General features: G+C 37.7%; 1 protein-coding gene across 1 annotated transcript; it reads left to right on the top strand.

Moving 5' to 3' along the window:
• Positions 1-4,454: 4,454 nt before the first annotated feature.
• On the top strand, positions 4,455-18,495 carry LOC137073711 (glutathione hydrolase 1 proenzyme-like; the record flags this gene model as incomplete). Its single annotated transcript, XM_067442414.1, has 11 exons — positions 4,455-4,587; positions 4,766-4,955; positions 8,475-8,635; positions 8,722-8,871; positions 10,546-10,682; positions 13,092-13,276; positions 15,381-15,412; positions 16,902-16,985; positions 17,347-17,462; positions 17,815-17,922; positions 18,026-18,495. Coding segments are annotated over 11 exons (1,440 nt in total), but the record flags the coding sequence as incomplete, so codon positions are not given.
• Positions 18,496-20,103: the final 1,608 nt, after the last annotated feature.

Below are 20,103 nucleotides of genomic sequence, written 5' to 3'. Positions count from 1 at the left end.
TCTGTATAATTGAAATCATCAACCCACAAACACCCGGGAACCTGGGGTAGAGGCTACATCTAAGTTGTAAAACCTCACAAACGTGTGCGGAGAGGACCAATCTGCCGCATCACACACCTCTTGAAGCAAATCTCCTGATACTAGAGATACTCCTAGTTGAATGGGCTCAGACTTTCAAAGGGGAAGGCTGTCCAGCCGGCTCATATGCGAGAGAGATAGCCTCAACTATCCATTTACTCAACGTCTGCTTGGATGCTGGCTTCCCTTTACTCGGGTATCCGAAACATACGAATAACTGATCAGATTTTAACCACAGGGCAGCTCTGTGGACATAAGCATCCAATGCCCTTACCGGGCAAAGCAGATTTAATCTCTCCTGGTCTGGGTTAAGGAACGGAGGTGGAGAAAATGCCTGCAGCATTACAGGGCCCGCCACATTAGTGGGGACCTTAGGTACATAGCCTTCCCTTGGGAATAAGAACGCTTTCACTATTCCAGGTGTGAACTCAAGACAAGAGGGAGCTATCGACAAAGCCTGCAAATCCTCTATTCTCTTTAGGGACGAAATGGCCAGGAGAAATACCGTTTTTTAGTGTGAGAAATTTCTCTGGCACCTCTTCAATAGGCTCAAAAGGTGCTAACATTAGGCCTTCTAACACTATGGCCTAGTCCCAAGTCGGAACCCTCGAACATGCCGCAGGCCTCAGCATCCACGGAGGAAACGGGACCCACGGGTGTCTCCCCACCGATGCATTGTCTAAGGCATGTGTTAAGCAGATATTGCCGCCACATAAACCTTCAAAGGGGAAGGGGACAAGCCTGAAGATAACTTTTCTTGCATAAAATCTAGTACTGAACCAACTGGGCAGTGAACTGGATTAAAAGAACGGCCTGTGCACCAGGCGACAAAAACTCTCCATTTTAGGGCATACTGTCTCCTCGAAGAAGGTACTCTGGAGTGCAACATGGTTTCTATTACCTCAGTAGATAGACCTGAATCTAAGAGCTGGGCCCTCTCAGAGGCCAGGCCCAAAGTTTCCATAACTCTGGGCGAGGGTGTATGAATGAGCCCCTCGCCTGGGAGAGAAGGTCCCTGCTGACCGGGATCTACCACGGGGGACCTTCGAGGAGAGACACAATGTCCGACAGCCATACTCGGCCCAGCCAGAACGGGGGGTATTCATAGAAACTGGGCCCCGTCCCAGCGGACTCTCTCCAGCACTCCTGCGAGCAACGCCAGAGGGGGGAAAGCGTACAGACGTAGCCTTGGCCATGTCTGTACCATGGCATCCAACCCAAGCTGGGCTGGATGCGTGAGGGAATAATATAGGGGACAGTGCGTTGTCTTTCGAGACGCAAACAGATCCACCTGCGCTTGCCCGAAGCGATCCCAGAGGAGCCCCACCACCTCGGGGTGGAGTCTCCATTCCCTCGGCACCACTCGCTGCCTCTACAGGGAGTCTGCCGTCTTGATCAGGTACCCTGGAATGTATATTGGTCGAACTGATAACAATTTCCCCTGGGCCCCAAGCAACACTGGCGATTTATGCAGGCATTGTCACATGACCTTGATCAAGCAAAAAGGATTCCCTTTCGGTGAGAAGCTCTTGGTCCTGAGCCACCACTGCAAAGGCCTTATGTACAGCAGGCCAAAATGTATCACGTTGGACGCTGCTGCCATCAGACCCAGAAGTCTTTGAAACTGTTTTACAGTGAGTGACTGACCTAGCTTTATCCTGCTTACGGCTTCCAGGATTGATTGTATCCTGGCGGGAGAAAGTTGAGCTTTCATTAGTTTCGTGTCCCAAACTACCCCCAAAAAAATAGTGACCAACACACTTTTCTTTAAATTTAGCCTTAGCCCCAACACTTTCATATAGGTGAGGACAGCATCTCGATGCTGGATCGCCAACTGTTCCGACAGCACCAAGATTAGCAAGCCGTCTATATAATTTAGTATGCGGATGCCCTGGAGTCTCATAGGAGCCAAAGCTGCATCCACGCCCTTCGTAAAAGTGCGAGGCAATAGAGCTAGGCCGAACGGAAGAACCCGATATTGGTAAGCTTCGCCCCCGAAAGCAAATCTCAGGAACTTCCTGACCTTCTTCGGAAATACAAGTACCGGCTGTAAAACCTTGACTCTCTGCTATGGGGAGGGACCCTCTCTATAGCCTCTTTTTGCAGAAGAGTCTGTACTTCTTGTTCCATGGCTAGAGCATGCTCGGGGCTGACCACTGTGGATACCATCATGTTATATCTGCAGGACCCAATCAGAGATATTTGGCAGAAGTTTCCACGCTGCCAGAGAATCTACTAAGGGAACCAGCCTCTCGAGGCCAGCCTCTGGTGTTTGTTGAGTGGTCAGATCGGTGTCCTGAAACGGCACACCGGCAGGAAAAAAAACTGACCCTCTTTGAGCCCTCCTCGCAGGGCGCGAGCTTCCAGGTGCCGCTACGTTTCCGGGGGGACATGGAGATGTGTGCTCGCCCCGCCCTGAAGCACCAGAGGTGGCAGGGTTGGCAGAACGGCCCCCTTATGGCACCGAATAAGGGGGCCACCGTGTAATGAGGTGAATACCCACCCACTCCGAAGGGGACTGCCATCAGAAGTCTGACCCTTCCGGTGTCAGGACTTTATTTAATTTCTAATGCAGTCAACTATCAACCAGACAAGTAAAACGGTCTGGATGAGAGGCTGTATATAGAAAATCGCCACGCTATTGGACAGATTTCACGAGTGCTTCATGATGTTCCCGTATCATTTCAACGCAGCTCGAGTTCCCTCGATAAGGGAACTAAATACACACACTGATGCCGGACTAACGAGGGGAACAGGTGACACAGATGACAAGACACAGCTGAATGAACTAAACTAACGAGTGTAACCATGGGAACAGAAAAGTGGCGGGAAAAAGAACAAAGGAAACATGTGACCAAACTCAAAACAGGAAATACATGAACGCATATCATTTAAATGAGTTAAAAAAAAAAAAAAACATTACAAGGGCAGATTATAACTCAAACCTCTGACGTGTTTAACAAAAGTTAAAAGGGTGCCAATTTGCCAATTCCCCACACAGTGAAATGATAGATAATAGAAAAATGCTTTGTGGCAGATTATTTGTTTTTTGTTTTTGTTTTTTAACTGCTCGTGCCATGAGAAAAAATGGCGCCCCGGGAAGCCTAAAAAGCACACTGGAACAAACAATTCACTAAAAACTCAATATGAGTCTCTATTCTCTCTGATATGTGTGATGTAATCAGCCAGATCTTACATTAGCACTGTTTTGGTCTGTTTGAATGAATTTGATTACTGGATCACTGAAAAATTTCCCTGAGTTTAATGGCTTAATATGGCCTGATCACAAACAGAGAAGCAGAATCAGAATCAGAATCAGAAACTCTTACCAGGGTTACAGATGCTGTAGATGCTCAGTGTGAGTCCCGACTTGTAACATCATCTAACAGCGTGATGAAACTTACATTAACGACACAGCTACACGTACTTCTGTAATTGATTTGCCTTAGTTGCGTTAAATTATTTTACAGCGTTAAGGACTTTAAATCAATCGCATGAGTTAACACATTAATGTTGACAGCCCAACACAATATATATTTCAAATTTCTTAAACTCTGGTGTTTTACTTTCAGATGCATTATCGGCATCATCATCATCGTTGTCGGCATCGTCATCGGCATCGCAGTGTTTGGGATATTATGTGGCATAGTGACAAAATGTTTCAATAAGGAACCTTCTGATAAGTGCTTTGCTAAAGCAGTAGTGGCAACGGATTGTGTGAATTGCTCTACGATTGGGAGGTATTATTACAAATAGTCACATTTATGTTTCTGGGAAATATTTCCTGCATTAGCGATGATACTTTTGAAACTCTAGAGAAGGGATTGGCAAATTCGGTCCTGGAGGGCCACTGCCCTGCAGAGTTTAGCTAACCCTGATCAAACAAAGGGTTGGAGCTCAACTCTGCAGGGCAGTGGCCCTCCAGGACCGAGTTTGCCAATCCCTGCTCTAGCGTCTACATTACTAATATGGAGCCACTTGAATTCTTCACTTGATTTTACCCAGAGCTCTTTGTCTTGCAGGGACATCTTGAAGCGTAATGGTTCAGCAGTAGATGCTGCTATTGCCGCTCTGCTGTGTGTGAGTGTGGTAAATCCCCAAAGCATGGGCATTGGAGGAGGCGTGGTTTTTACCATATACGATCCAACTACAGGTATTTGGGCTTTTAGAGATTAAACCAGACTGCCACAACAATCTCCCACAATAGCAACTGTTCAGTGAGTGCTTATCTTCAACATACCTTTTACTCTTCAAAACACCTACGAGTGCTTATCTTTATAAAGAGTCTGATATATTCTATTTACGCCATGTAAAAGTAGCAGTTCTTTGCATTAGGTGTAAATAGTGAAGAATTAAGGCAGTTCTGACCACAAAAAAGTGTAACGCTTTCACCCTCAGGAAAGGTGGAGACAATTAATTCCAAAGAAACTGCTCCAATGCATGCTACAGAGAACATGTTTGGGGAAAGCACGAAAGAATGTGAAAGTAAGGTCAAGAGAGCAAAACCAGGTAAACCAGCTTAAATCTATATCCCCACATCTAGCCTCTGTTATGGTTTTACAGCACACATTCAGCAAGCACATTAGTCCACACATTATAATAGTTAAATGATTATGATGATGATTTCTTGCCAGTTTTGACTCTTGAATGATCAGACCAAATCTCTGTGTTTTGTCATAAATTGCAGGGTTATTCATAGCTGTACCAGGAGAACTGCGGGGTTATGCGCTGGCACACAAAAGACACGGAAGACTGCAATGGAGGGAGCTGTTTGAGCCCAGTATAAAGCTGGCATCAGAGGGTTTTAGGATTGGTAAAGCCTTGGCTAATGCTATCACTGTGGAGCGTCACGCAATGCTGAATAGTAAAATATTGAGGTAAGAATGTCATTTGTAAACTAGCAACAACAAAAACAAAAAAACACTACTGACCCTATGAAGAGACTGTACACTGTAAAAAATGATCGTGATTTTAACGGTCAAAGGTTGTAAAAATGCTACAGTTAAAAACTGTTATTTGGTTAACACAAAGTTTCCTTACTATATACGGTGAATAACTGCAATAGATCTAACCTTATGCCAGTGAAATTTACAGAAAAACAATGTAAAATCCCAAAAGAAAATTATAGAAAACCCAAAAGCATATATATTTTTTGTTTGAATCACAGTCACATTTTGTAAACTATTAAACAGAATATTTTGTTATATTTACATGTGATTATAATAAAATTTTATTTGATAAAACTACAAATATTGGTATTAAAAACCTGTACGTTTTTTGAGAAAATACTGTAAAAACTAGTTTGTTAATTTGACATGCAAATATTGTTGACAATTACAATTTTTTGTTAATCTTAAAAATGTAAGTCACTTTACACGTTTATGCATTTAAAAAATGTCTAAACATGTATTTGTATTGCATATAAATGTTCCATGCATGTGTGTCCATGTGTGTGCTCACTAATGAGTTAAAGTACCATTGAAGCAGTGTTGAAGTTAATGAGATAATTAAGAGATGATTGAGCATTAATGATGAACACCTGATGATAATGAGCACAATCACTGAAGGAAAGAGAAACAGGAGAACTACGACTGACTTCAGCCACAGCTTTAGATGAAATCAACTGAAGATAAAAGAAGACATTAAATCTCTGAAGATCTCATCAGAGGATTAAACAACTCCACAAACAGCATTTCCAGCTTCACACATTATCAACCAGACTGACTTTATTTCTGTGGATGTTAATGTTTTATTGAAAATAATAGTTTTATTTGAAGTCACCATGATGGTGAGCAGTGTTTGCTTTAGTTGGGCTCTTGACCCTTGACTCTCCAACATAGTTTTCTGGCTGCTTTAACTGTGTTTATAAAGCACTTTAGTTACAGCATGGAAAGTCAAGAAAACACATGGTCAGATGATTTGTCTCTTTGTTCATGATTATATAATCATCATCTAGTGATCACTGGTCTTGTTCAGAGTCTAAGACTCTGTTTATGTGTTATTAATTTTGTTTAATCATAATAGTGGCCAGTTGATTCTATAGCATGAGCACTGTCGTGGCAATCTAATATGCAGAATTTAAAAAAATAGTGCACAAAAGGTTTTAATCTATGGCATTCATTAGACACAAACAGATATCAAGAATCAGTGTATGAATCTCAACAATGGTGACAATCAGTGAAAAGCTTAATGCTGCAGTGCATGCTGGGTACCACCAATCAAAACTCTCCAATGAGTCCCAGCATGCATTGCGGCATGAATAAATTATGCAAGTGGGGTTTTTTTTTTTTTTTTTTGTCACCATTGTAGAGATGCAAACACTGATTCTTGATGTCTGTGTTTGTCTAAATAATGCCATAGATTAAACCTTTTTTTGGTCCTGCAAGTTGTTTGATTGCCACAACAATGCATGAGTTTATAATGTAAACCACATGGCTTTTATTACGCATGCTACACAATTAACACATTACCTCTATAACCAGAGCATTAGAATCTGAATGATTTTAGTGATTCAGCCACTACATGACGATTAATATAATCATCATTAAAGAGCCAAATCACCTGGCCATGGTTTTTTGACTTTCCATACCATAACAAAAGTGCTTTAAAAACACAGTTAAAGCAGCCAGAAAACTAATGTTGGAGGGTCAAGAGCCCAGCTAAAGCAAACACTGCTCACCATCATGGTGACTTCATATAAAACTATTATTTTAATTAAAACATAAATTACAACAATAAAATCAGTTTGGTTAGTAATGCATGAAGCTGGTAATGTTGTTTGTGGAGTTGTTTAATCCTCTGATGGGATCTTCAGAGATTTAATGTCTTCTTTTATCTTCAGTTGATTTCATCTAAAGCTGCGGCTGAAGTCAGCTGTAGTTCTCGTGTTTCTCTTTCCTTCAGTGATTCTGCTCATTATCATCAGGTGTTCATCATTAATGTTCAATCATCAATTAATTATCTCATTAACTTCAACACTGCTTCAATGGTACTTTAACTCAGTAGTGAGCATACACATGAACACTAGGAAGTGTTAATTTAACATGGGTGTTTTTCTGTGTACTTTTACATAATTCCTAACTGTTTCATTTACGTATAACTGGCATATATCAATCATCTTTAGTTTATTAATTTGTCTATGTAAAAATAATCCAAATGCATTGAAAATGTATGCAGTTTACATACATAAATCTTATGCTTTACATTTTAATGTAATACTTACTGGTTTTCTATTTATTTTTAATAAAAATGAAAAAAAAAACTGTGCCTCCTCTAACCACACACTTAATTTTGAATTTCATAGTGCGCATAGATTCATAATTCTCTGGTAACCACAGCTGCCAGCATTTTCCTGTAAAAATAACAGTTTTTTGTAGTTTTTTTTTTACAGTGTACACTGTAAAAAAGATCCCCATAAAATTTACGGTAAAAAACCGGCAGCTGTGGTTGCCAGAACTTTACCGTAAAAAATACAGCAGTAACGTTTAAGGTTTTACGGGACAGCAGCATATAATTTAAAGGTTTATAATGTAATAATTACGGTTAAAAAACATTTATTTTACAGTTCAAAACAGTATAATTTAAAGGTTTATACATTTTATTTTATTTTACAGTAAAATACCCGTAAATTTACAATTTTTCGAAGTGAAAAAGAACAGGTCATTGTGTAATTAACAGTGAAAAAACGTAAATTGACATTCCCAGAATTCCCCACGTGACACTTCGTATTTGATGCATTTTCATTGAATTAACTATGTTTCTTCTTAGTTTTTTCTAATCACTTATGTACATTAAGGTTTTATGTTACATCTAATATTGTAAAATTAATGTTTATTGCATTTTTAAAACATCATGTGTGCTACCATGATGGTGTTTGGTGTTTAGTGTTTGTGTGTGCACCTTCTATATGTTAATATTGTCCCTCCAAAAGCTGCGTGTGATGAGCTTTGATTCATCATGTGATTCTCATCACCACTATAATTGGTGATTGTCAAATTATATAAAAGGAAAATAACAGATATTAGCATTTCAATTGTTTCAATTGAAAGTTGGTCATTTAATATTTCAGTTCAATATTTTTTTTTTTACCATTATTGTTTTATAGTGTACTGTGTACACATAATTATTTATATATAAACTTTCAAATTATAGGGTTTTTAACTGTAAAATAAACCAGTTTTAACCGTAATTACCGCATTATAAACCTTTAAATTATATGCTGTTGTCCCGTAAAACCTAAAATGTTACTGCCGTATTTTTTACGGAAAAGTTCTGGCAACCAGAGCTGCCGGTTTTTTTTACAGTGTATGTCTGTAATACACCAGTGTTTCTAAAGCATCTGCCTTTTCATTTTTATGATAACATCTCATTTCTGTCCTTCTCTTTCTTTTTTCCAGTGAAGTGTTTTGCGACTTAAACAATAACCCCTTAAAGGTAAATGATATGATACGATTTCCCAAACTAGCTGACACCCTTAAGAAGATCGCAGAAGAAGGACCGGATGCCTTTTATGATGGGTCATTGACTCAGACCATAGTGGATGATATCAAGGCTGCAGGTCATTTCATGCTTAAATGTGACTCATATCTAAAGGATATTGTGAATTAATAGTATTAAAGTATGCAATATATCTTTGTTTCTCAGGAGGGATTATAACACGTGAGGACCTGAAGAATTATGAGCCAGTTCTGAATGAGTATGCATTAAACTTCACTGTGGGAAAATACATATTTCATGCTCCTGATGCTCCATTCGGTGGACCTGTGCTCGCTCTGATACTCAACATACTCAAAGGTCAGTGTGTGTGGATTACAGTAAGTGAATACTAAAGCCAGCACTCTACAATTACTGCAGATAATTATTCATTTTAATGCAGCTATAACTTCATTCAGGATAGGTCCCTGGCATAGATGATAAGGCAGTTGGCTAGGGAGCAAAAAATTATTTTGTGGCACTAATCTCCCAATTCTTAATTCTTTGTCGCAGTTATGTGTTGTGCTTTTCACAGTACCGTGAATGATTCTTGCTTACTGCCAGCTCTCTTTAAATATAAGTGTGATTGACTGATTATTATCATGTTGTAACGAAACTACTCTGAGACAGAAGGTTGGAGATCCAAACGCAGTATTTATTAAAGGGTAATCCAAAGTCGTAGTCCATAAAACACGCAAATGTCATACACAGGCAAGCAGTCCGAAAAGGCAAGCAAAACAGAAGGAACAGGCAAAAGGGTAATCCACAGAGAAGGCAAGAAATCAAAGACCAAGATACATGAAACCAGGGAAACGCTCAGAAATGCAGTTGTGATACTAAACAAGACATCGGCATGAATGACAGGGATAACCTGGCTTATATAGGCAGAGGTAATGAGGTGATGAGACACAGGTGTAAACATAGAGTGCTAATGAGTCCGAGGAAAGGATTATGGGTAATGTAGTTTGTGATTGAGTGACAGTCCGGGGTGGAGTGCCCTCTGGTGGTGAACACGGGCACTCACACTGGTGAATTGTGACATGTTTGGAAATAGATTTGGTTTACTCAATCAGGTAGCAGCGTCAACAAGTTAGTAATAATTTGGCCGGCACTCAAAATTCAGCACAACACTGGCCATATTAGAAACCTAGTGAAGCACAAGAGTTGAATACACACTGTAAGTGTATGTGTGAGTGTCAGGGTTGAGGGATCATGAAAACAAAAACTACCCCATTGGGAACAACTCAGAATCCAAACACCAGCATAGCTGAACCAGCTAAGACAGCAGGAACACAAAATCTGACAGGACAGCAAACAAAAGAAGAATAAAGAGGGAGCAAACAAGGCAGTAGGGCTGACCAAATTTGGACAATAATCTAATTGTGTTTTTTTTTTTTTTTAACCAATATTGCAGTTGTGATTTAATATACATTTTTTTAAGCTCTTTGTCTTCTGTATGATGAGCAAAAAATCATGGTGGGATTATAAGTTAATTATACAATAAGTAATGTTTTAAATAATTTAATTAACACAAATTTATTTAAAACAAACAATGCATGTTAAGAATTTTAAATATATATCTATAAACTAATATAGCTTCAAAACATAAATACTAGTAAATAAATTATGAGGAACAAAAACCTTACAAGCAATGAACAAAGAGTTCTTTCAGTATTTAAGACTATCTGGGTGATTTTCTCGGCCACAAAACTAAGAATAAACTTGACTGAAGAGACAGAACCAGACAGTGAGAGAGACGTTCAATGTACATTCTCTATATGATCATGCAACTCATGTCCTATTATCTTAAATTGAATTAATATAGTTTTATTCAAATAATCTTGAGTTTGTTGTGAAACAACAATATATTTCAACATATATTTCTCAACCATGAGTTACTCCAGAAATTCACCATTTAAATTTAAGATCATATCAAACGCTCTAAAAAACAAAACATTTAAGACAATGCACAAAGACTTAAGTGATCTTTTTCAGGTTACAACATCTCAAGCAGCAGTGTGTCCACAATACAGAACAAGACTTTGACCTATCATCGTATTATAGAGGCTTTCCGCTTCGCCGATGCCCAAAAGAGTAAACTGGGAGACTCACGTTATGTTGACATCTCTGAGGTGAACTCAACTCAACTCTTGGATTCCTGGATATTTGCAGTCTAAGGCTGGGCATACACTGTGCAATTTTGAGGCGAATTCTGACTCATGTGACGCTTTTTTTGAGTCCGGCTGATGTTCAGCTATGTTGTTTGTCGTGCAGTGTACAGGGGGAACCGACATGCAATTAAACCTCTCCTGACCGGCAATCGGATGGTCGGATGAATTTCTGGCATGTCAGTAATTTTGGTTTCCCCTTGTGAGGTTATCACTCTCAAGACGCAGCGCTACGAACCGACTGACCGTAAAATCCGTGTTATTATTTTCTCATTACACAGGGGATGTTCGAAAATGCTTAATGTGTAAAGTAGCTTAACGTAGCTTAATATAAGACAAGTAAGTGATATATATATATAAAAAAAACGAATTTAGTAAACATCATTCGGTAAGACTTTACAATACAGGTGCAGGTGCAATACATTAATGCTAATATGCATTAATTCATGCTTAACTAATGCACAGATAATCATGAGGTAATGTATTACTAATGGTGAACTAACCCATTTATTAATGATTACTGCATCAGCAACTTACATTTATCATTAATAAATGTGTTAGTTCACCATTAGTCATACATTAACTTATGATTATCTGTGCATTAATTAAGCATGAATTAATGCGTGTTAGTACACCCTTATTGTAAAGTGTTACCCATCATTATAATAAAGCATACTATGTACAGAAAAACAGATAAGCCCAGAATATAAAAGCAACACGTTTATTTACATGTAAAGCATTTTCCTCCCATAGAAAACTGTTGAAAATGCTTAGTGTAGACAATGATAAGTAAAGACCAGAATGCAATGCACATTAGCAAACTAGCAAACCACTCAGTGTTCATATGGGAACCACCAGCATGGTGTTAAAGTAACACTGAAACAGTGTTTGAGTTAATTAGATACATAAGTGATTAACTGAGTGATGATCATTTGATTATTGATGAACACCTGATGATAATGAGCAGAATCACTGAAGGACAGAGAAACACAAGAACTACAATTGACTTCAGCCAAAGCTTTAACAATATTGAAAACTTTTACATTTTAAACATCACACAAGCAATGTGCAAACTTTGCACAAGAGTTATGCCGATGAAGAATCTCAAACCCCAGTCAATTAGCTATTCACTACACAGAAAGTGAAAGTAAAAATGTCAGTGCATATATATTCTTTCAGAGAACATATGCTGATAACGGTAGCTATTAAAGAGGCTTAATGTTTATCTTGTGCCCATTGAACAATTTGATCTGAGAGTGATGAGAGTCACCATGAGCTCTAGGATATTTGTGATGTGGTCATGATGTCAAATGATGAGGTCAAATTGCACTCACTGATCAAAGACTAGGCACCCAGCATTCATTGCAGCATGAACCATACATATATTATTGATGTACGTGTGTGTCCAAATGACACAGTAGTTCAACATTTTTGTTTCTTATTATGCATAAAACAATCTGTTATAAGTAATTATAACACTGCTGGATCCCATACTGCATAATCACAGGGCTATATAATTAAACATATAAAACTAATAACACCTCACAAAGATTGCACACTAAATCTAGGTGATGATTATGTCCTTAAAACAAACCAACATCACCTCTTTTGTCTTTCTTTGTCACAACAAATGTGTCTTACAAACACAGTTAAAGCAGCCAGAGAAAATATGATGTTAAAAGGTCAAGAGCCAAAGTAAAGCAAACACTGATCACTATAATAATGATCATTCAAACAAAACAATAACACATCAACATCTGGCTATTACCAGACCAAGCTCAATTTAAGATTAAACATTGGTCTGGGGAGTCTGCTCTGTGTTTTCTACTGCACATGAGGCGTGATCAACAAGCATTATTTGAATGACTCAATTGAAAAGTCCTTCAACCAATCAGATCACAAGAAGCGTGATCAACAGCCAACGCCCCTCGCTTCTCTATCCGTCATCGTGTTAAACCCGCCAATAGGGCACCAGGTGGATAAGCCAGTCTGTGATTGGTTCCCGCAAAAGTGTGACAGAAGCAGTAGAAATGAATGTACAGGTTTCTGAGATGGGGGCAAAATCAAATCAGGTTTGGTTTAACTATATGTAGTATTTTGTGTTAAATTACTATCTGTTCATTTTAGGCCTGTAATTCATTGTTTAATCGACTTGACTGCTCACACCATTTGTGTGATAAACATTTAAGTCGCAACTCGATGATCAGACCGCATAGTGTGAGCACATAATTCGCACAGTGTATGCCTGCCTTAAAGGGATATTTCACCCAAAAATAACAATTCTGGGACCTTAAACTTTTCCCCATTTGTGGTGTTGTTTTCTCAAAGCCTTTCACTTTACCTGTATTAACTTATTTTGTTGATTTTTGTCAGGTTGTCAAAAATATGATCTCAGACGACTTTGCGGACCACATCAGGAGTAAGATTAAAGATGACATCAAACAAACCAGCTACTCTAAAGACGACTATAAAGTGCCTGATGACCATGGCACATCTCACCTGTCTATCATCGCAGAAGATGGGAGTGCAGTGGCCGTCACCAGCAGTATCAATAATCAGTAAGAGAAATACAAACAGATCAGTGTTTCTCAAACCTTGTCTTGATCTAACACCCAGTTTCAGTTTTTGAGTGCTCCTCTATTCATAACACATCACCTCCAACAATATGAACTTTAAGCTGAATTACCACTGGATTGTTTTTGAGCCTTCTGTTTAGGAGACTGATTTGTATAGTTTCTGGCTAATCAGAGGGAATTGGAGTGGAGTGGTTGTGTCTCTATAGCCCTATTCGGACGGTAATTGTGTCACGTGGACGTCCGTAAAAATACATTTGCATGCCACCTCAGTGATAAACTCGAGGATTCGGATGGCGATTTATTCACAGTGGTCAGTCGAATGATCGTCTGCTGTAAACATGTCCTATTGGTATAATAAGAATAAAATCATATTTAATTTGATAATAGGATATTATGAATTATTTAAATCTCTGGTTTAAAAAAAAATGTAATTTTAAAAATGTGGAAATGAGCAGATGTAGCCTATTTACTGCCGTAATAACGGCTCATTTCAAATGTTTACGTGTTTTGTTTTTCTTTCTCTTTTGAGCGGTGATTAAAGAATAGTATTGTGTATACTTTCCAGCATTACAGTAATGTAGTTACAGTAGTGTAGGCTAGATCTTTAAAATGAATCCAAATGACAGCGAAGTGCAGCGATACGGTGCTCCGCTGCGGTCCAAAAGCATATAAATAGTGAATTTTGAAGCAATCTCTTCTTGAAAACTCCAAGATGTGGATTCATACGGCCATTAAATGACCACACAATCTTGGTGTTCATCAAAAAAACAGTACGTAATTTGTTAGTAAAATACCTTACAACCCCACCAGAAACAATAACCGGGCTTTATATAAAATTAATAGGGCTTTAGAGAGGTGAAAAGTAATGTATCTAACGATTACATCAACTCCCCACCAACTAGCTGAGATGATATCAGACATGTTGGAAGTTGTTAGAGTCAGCAGTGTCGGGCAACTTTCAGCAAGTTTACAATTATCAGAGCTTTCATAGACCAGAGGAAACAAATACATCATCCGCTTTTATATGGTGAGATTACTGCATGAACTTTGTGAGTTACACTTCTACTCTTCTGTCTATGATCATGCAGTGCTTCTATTTGTATTTTATAGGGATGCCCCTAACAGTCGACCAAATGTTAGTTGGCGAGAAAAGGCTTAGTTTACCAAATTTTTAATAGTCAGTTAGTTACAGAAAAATAAATACACAGCAAGTGGCGATGTCATGTGACGAACTCACCATCATGTTGTTTCAAACCCAATGGAAATCAAAATAAGATCGTTTTAATGAAATCTGAGAGATTTCTGTCCCTACATTGACAGCTATTTAACTATGGCTATTATAATTAATCAGTGGAAAAAAACATAATTTTTTATCATTTGATTTTGATAATACAGATAGAGGGAAAGGGTAACTGTTAAGGGTCTACTTTTATTTGTGTAAACTCACAATAACAGCAAGATGTTGATAAAGAAAAGAGTTATGATGCACTTTCTGTTCTCTCTGCCTCTGTGAACGGGCTAATAGGCTACACAAACATCATAAATATAACTATAGAAGGCTTGAAATGTCTCATTTTAAACAGACGTTCACTATACTGCGGAGATGGCGAGTGAGCATCGTGAACTTCATCTTTGCAGCCAACACCGACTCACTATAATCACTATAATAAAATGGCTGCTTTTAAAATCATTACTTTTGCCAGTGCTTTGTGCTGAATAGGCTATATTCCACCTCCACTTTATATTTAAGTAATTCAATTATTATAAATGTACGATTTAGTCAACAAATGAACAAATGAAACTCGTTGACTAGAAAAATCTTTAGTCAGGGGCAGCCCTATATTTTAAGTCAAGCAAGAAAGTCAGAGGTAGTCCTCTGACTGAGAAAGGCCAGTCAGTACATTTAACTTCTCCTACCAAAATCATTCAATCAGCTAGTGGCACATAGGCTTTAACAATATTTAAATGAAACATTGCTAACAAGATTTATTCAGAGGCAACACCTTTTGATGTCTATTTTCATGAAGCGCTGTTGCTTTGCTGTTCTTTTCAATCTTGTTGTCTGAATGTGTTTTTGTTCTCACAGTTTTGGTTCTGGGGTGATGTCACACTCAACAGGCCATGGGCGTAGATTACGCGGGGGACGCGGGGGACGTGTCCCCCTCACTTTTAATAAAATGTATTTTCGTCCCCCGCACTTTTACTGGGTCTCACCGATCCTAGTTGACCCGCTCCGAGCGGGATCCGAACCGGCGTTACCTGCGCGGGGGCGGGCAAGTTAACAGGGACGCTAAAAACAGATTTCTTTAATCTGGGTTGATTGCGCGCTTCTTGAGGTCACGGGCAAGTGTATTTAGAAACCAATGTGAATACATCAAGATTTAAATTCAGAGACAAAAAATAATCTATGCATGACCTGTCATTTTATTCGCATCTAAATATGAGGAGGGCGCTCTCTCAGAGAAAGTCCAAAAGCGGATTCGTAGAGGTAATACCCTGTTACGCTGGAGCTGCAGCTGAAGGAAAACAATCGTTGTGAGTTATGAAACGTGACGACGACAATCAGACGATTGAGACAATATATGCTTTATGTGTGTTTTTCAAGTCATCTCAATGTAGGCTATTTATTGACAATAAAGTATAGGCTATCATATGAATAATGCAGCTTTTAATGTTTAGTATCTTCTGCTCACCAAGGCTGCATTTATGTAATCAAAAATAGTAATATTTTGAAATATTATTACAAATTAAAACAGCTTTTTTCCTATGTGAATATAGTAATTTATTCCTGTGATCAAAGTTGAATTTATCATCATTACTCCAGTCTTCAGTGTCACATGATCCTTCACTAATCATTCTCAGATGAGGATCTGATGATCAACACACATTTATGATTATTATCTGTGTTGAAAACAGATGTGCTGCTTAAAAATGTTGTGGAAACCATGATAGCCTACATGTTATTTTTCAGGATTCTTTAATGAATAGAAAGTTCAATCGATAGCATTTATTTGCATTCATTAAATAAATTATTAACTTTTGTAATATTAAAATATCACTTGTGATCAATTTAATGCATGTCTGATCAACAAAAGTATTAATTTCTCTCTTTTTTAATTTTACCACAAATGTTTAGATGGTTTCCACAAAAATTAAGCATCACCATGAGCAGCACAACTGATAATAATCATAAATGTGTGTTGATCATCAGATCCTCATCTGAGAATGATTAGTGAAGGATCATGTGACACTGAAGACTGGAGGAATGATGATAAATTCAGCTTTGATCACAGGAATAAATTAAACTTTTCTATATCTTCACATAGAGAACAGCTGGTTTACATCAGAATATATCTATATTTTTTTACATTGCAAAAAATCTATGGAGTCTTAATGCACAAGTGTTTGTAGTATATAAACCAATCATAAAATTGGCACAAAAAATAGGAGAATAATATTATAGATATTAATTAGTGGTTATTGTTCAGCAGTGTATTTGATACCTTGCCCAATTAAAAGCAAGAGATGCAATAAATTATATTGGTCCAAAAAAAAAAAAAATTCTGTCCCCCTCACTTCTGAAAAGATGGCTACGCCCCTGCAACAGGCATTATATTTAATGACCATATGTGTGATTTCATTCATCCTGAAGTAATAAGTGGAATTATCAAAAACAACTTCATTCAAGCAGGTAAAAAAATTGCATGTCATAGAGATTAAATTATTTCAATTTTGACTTTTTCCCTGCCATAGACAGAATTTCCCAGCAGTCCGTGTTTTCACTTTTATACGTTAGGGGACACTATTACACATCTCAAGTGTTGATTACAAAATAATGCAATTTTGTTTCTCTCCGCTGTATTTTCTTTTGATCCATTGCATTTTCACAGATGTTCATTCAACAAAATATTCTGGTGGCTATTCAAATTTGGTGAAAATTATAAAAAATGCTGGCGCTTGCAGGCAAAAAAAAAAAAAGGCAGGGAAAAAGTAAAGTTCAAGAAAATAACCTATATAAATATAAACGTTCACGTGTTATTTGTTTTGACAAGGTAAAAGGCCACTTTCATCAATGTGTCCCACAATAATACTGGACGAACAGAACAGACAGGTCAAAATGGTGGTTGGAGGTGAAGGTGGGACAAATATTACCACTGCAACTGCTCAGGTAACAATAAAACAAAACACAACACACACACACACACACACACACACACACACACACACACACACACACACACACACACACACACACACACACACACACACACACACACACACACACACACACACACACACACAAACAAACAAATAAACAACAACAACAACACAACTCTGTTAAGAGAGTTGAACAATTAAACCTTACAGAAAGCAAAATCAATTCATTGACATTTGATTATTCTGAACAAAACAACATTTGTCTGTTAGGTCTATGGCTATGGGTATGTTTTTTAATACATAAATAACAGGTTGGTGTTATATTTAAATATATGAACCCCCCCTTGTGTCCCTCATCTCAGGTGATCCTGAACTATCTGTTCTTTGACTATGACCTGCAGAAAGCTATTAATGCACCCAGAGTTCAGATCACGCTAAATGAGACAAATATAGAAGGTCAATTCGATGAGGTAAGATTTTTACACAACAGATGTTTGTCATCTAAAATATATTCACAAAGTCAGAAAAGAGATAACTGGATTATTTTTCTCTGTGCTGTATTCATAAATGCAGAGTGTAATTGTTGGCTTAAAGCAGAGGAGTCATAATATACTCAACAATACTGAAACATCAGTGGTCCAGGCGGCTGTACGACAGGAAGACACAATCTGTGCCGAATCCGACAAGAGGAAAGATGGCCGTCCTGCTGGATACTGAGCGCTGCTGCGGCTGTCAAACGCTGAAAAAGAAACAAAAACTCCAGAACTGTTGTTGGGCTGTTTTATGGTGTCAATTAAACTTTAGCAAGTAATGTACGAAAAGCTATTCATAAATGGCATTGTTTCAGCCATCTTGCATTACAATTTCACACAGCTTCTAAACGTGCTGCACATTTTCTCAGTAGTATTCCAGCTTGTCAGTTTAGCTTACTGATATCACTTTCACTTTGAAATCTTCTAAAAAATCTCAATATACACAAGAAAATAATTGTCATTGTTGTAATCTTTACTGAAAAGAGTTTGATAGTTGCATTGTAATGGAGTTCTGTCAAATCAATAAAGATATTTAATATACGTGTTGTTCTGTCAATGTCACATTGGTGAGTAAATTAATGAACACAATGCAGCGTGTCCTTTTGTGCACCATAGATGATTTGAGCAACTACAGACAAGTACATGTATAATCATAATATATGAGTCTGCATGGAAGGAGACACTTTTTGAAAGTGAAACTAGTCCAGATAACCGTGACAGTTATACTACTAAATATTCATTTTAAATTAATAGAGGGAAATAAAGATTAATCTAGTCGAGTCAGCCGTGTATAATGAAAGGAAACTCGCTCAGGTGTTATCCAGTCAGCTTTCTCTCTCTAAATAAGTGAGAGAGATGCTCACTGTGAGAGAGAGACCTAAAAAACAAGGGTGTGTTCCCATTGACAGGGTCCCTACACAGTGTTCACTGCTCCCTGAGCACAGGGTATCTGTTTAAGTTCACTTCACCTGAGAAATGTGTGCACCATCATCAGACACAGACTAAAGGAGCACAGGATATCTGTTTCAGGTGTGTGTCTTTACACAAGGTGTGTCTGAGCAGATAGGGGAGAACCAAACACAGGGTTAGTCGTAACACACATGGTTGAAGACTTTCCACACGATGACCAAACTTAGTGTATTTAACAGCCATATCTATCCTATATTAAACATAAATACAAATGCCATTCTTGGAAGATATCACTGAACGTGTATTTAATCATAGCAAAAGTACGATTCTTACTTATGGAAAATTTTCATCTCTGTTTTTGTTTTTGTGTTTATTTAAAATGAGACAAATCTGATAATATTGTAATCTTCTATCAGTTGAGATTGTTCTTTAATGCTGATCTAACAGCAGAAGACACGAGCCGGGGTTAGTCCCAGTCGCACAGTTGTCACACAATGAGCCCCTATAAGAAATATAATATTAAATAATATACTTTTATGAATTATATTGAGAAAGTATGAGAAAAGGGTGAAAAAAAAAAAGACTGAGCGTCAATGTTTAGAAATTATTCATTATTATTATGTTTTGAACAATGCCGTATAACTGTAATAAATGATTTAAAAATGCCATGTAAAAAAAAAGTTAATAACTGTATTTTATTGACAACATATTTTAATTTGTCATGGATATTTTTTGATTGTATCAGATCTGTCATATGCTCATGTTATAATGAACTCCACCTATGGGGCATGTTGTCACAGTTCACTTCCATACTTTTGCAGTAAGTCAAAAACCAATTACACACTGTTTTAATTAAACAAAGCCACATAATTATACTAGACATGTGGGAAATTAATGTGGGGGAAAATAAATACTCTGAACCTGTGGATTTCCACAAACTGAGAAAGTCAAAAGCGTTCGGTTGTGCACCACTCTTCACGCCATTGTAATGTATGATGACATAAATAGGCCTACTTAAGTAACATGTAATATAAAATACCATACGTTCATCCAATAGCCTATATGAAGGCTCGGATACATATGTATATTTAAAATAAAATGTGTTATTAATTAGTTATAATTTGTTATACTTGAAGCTAAACTAAGTGATACATGTTTGTTGCAATGTTAAATGTTAGCTTATTTTACGATTTGTCTTTTCTCTCGTTT

Source organism: Pseudorasbora parva, chromosome 4 (assembly GCF_024679245.1).
Source record: "Pseudorasbora parva isolate DD20220531a chromosome 4, ASM2467924v1, whole genome shotgun sequence".
NCBI classification, from domain to species: domain Eukaryota; kingdom Metazoa; phylum Chordata; class Actinopteri; order Cypriniformes; family Gobionidae; genus Pseudorasbora; species Pseudorasbora parva.
This window is presented reverse-complemented; position numbering and strand designations above follow the sequence as displayed.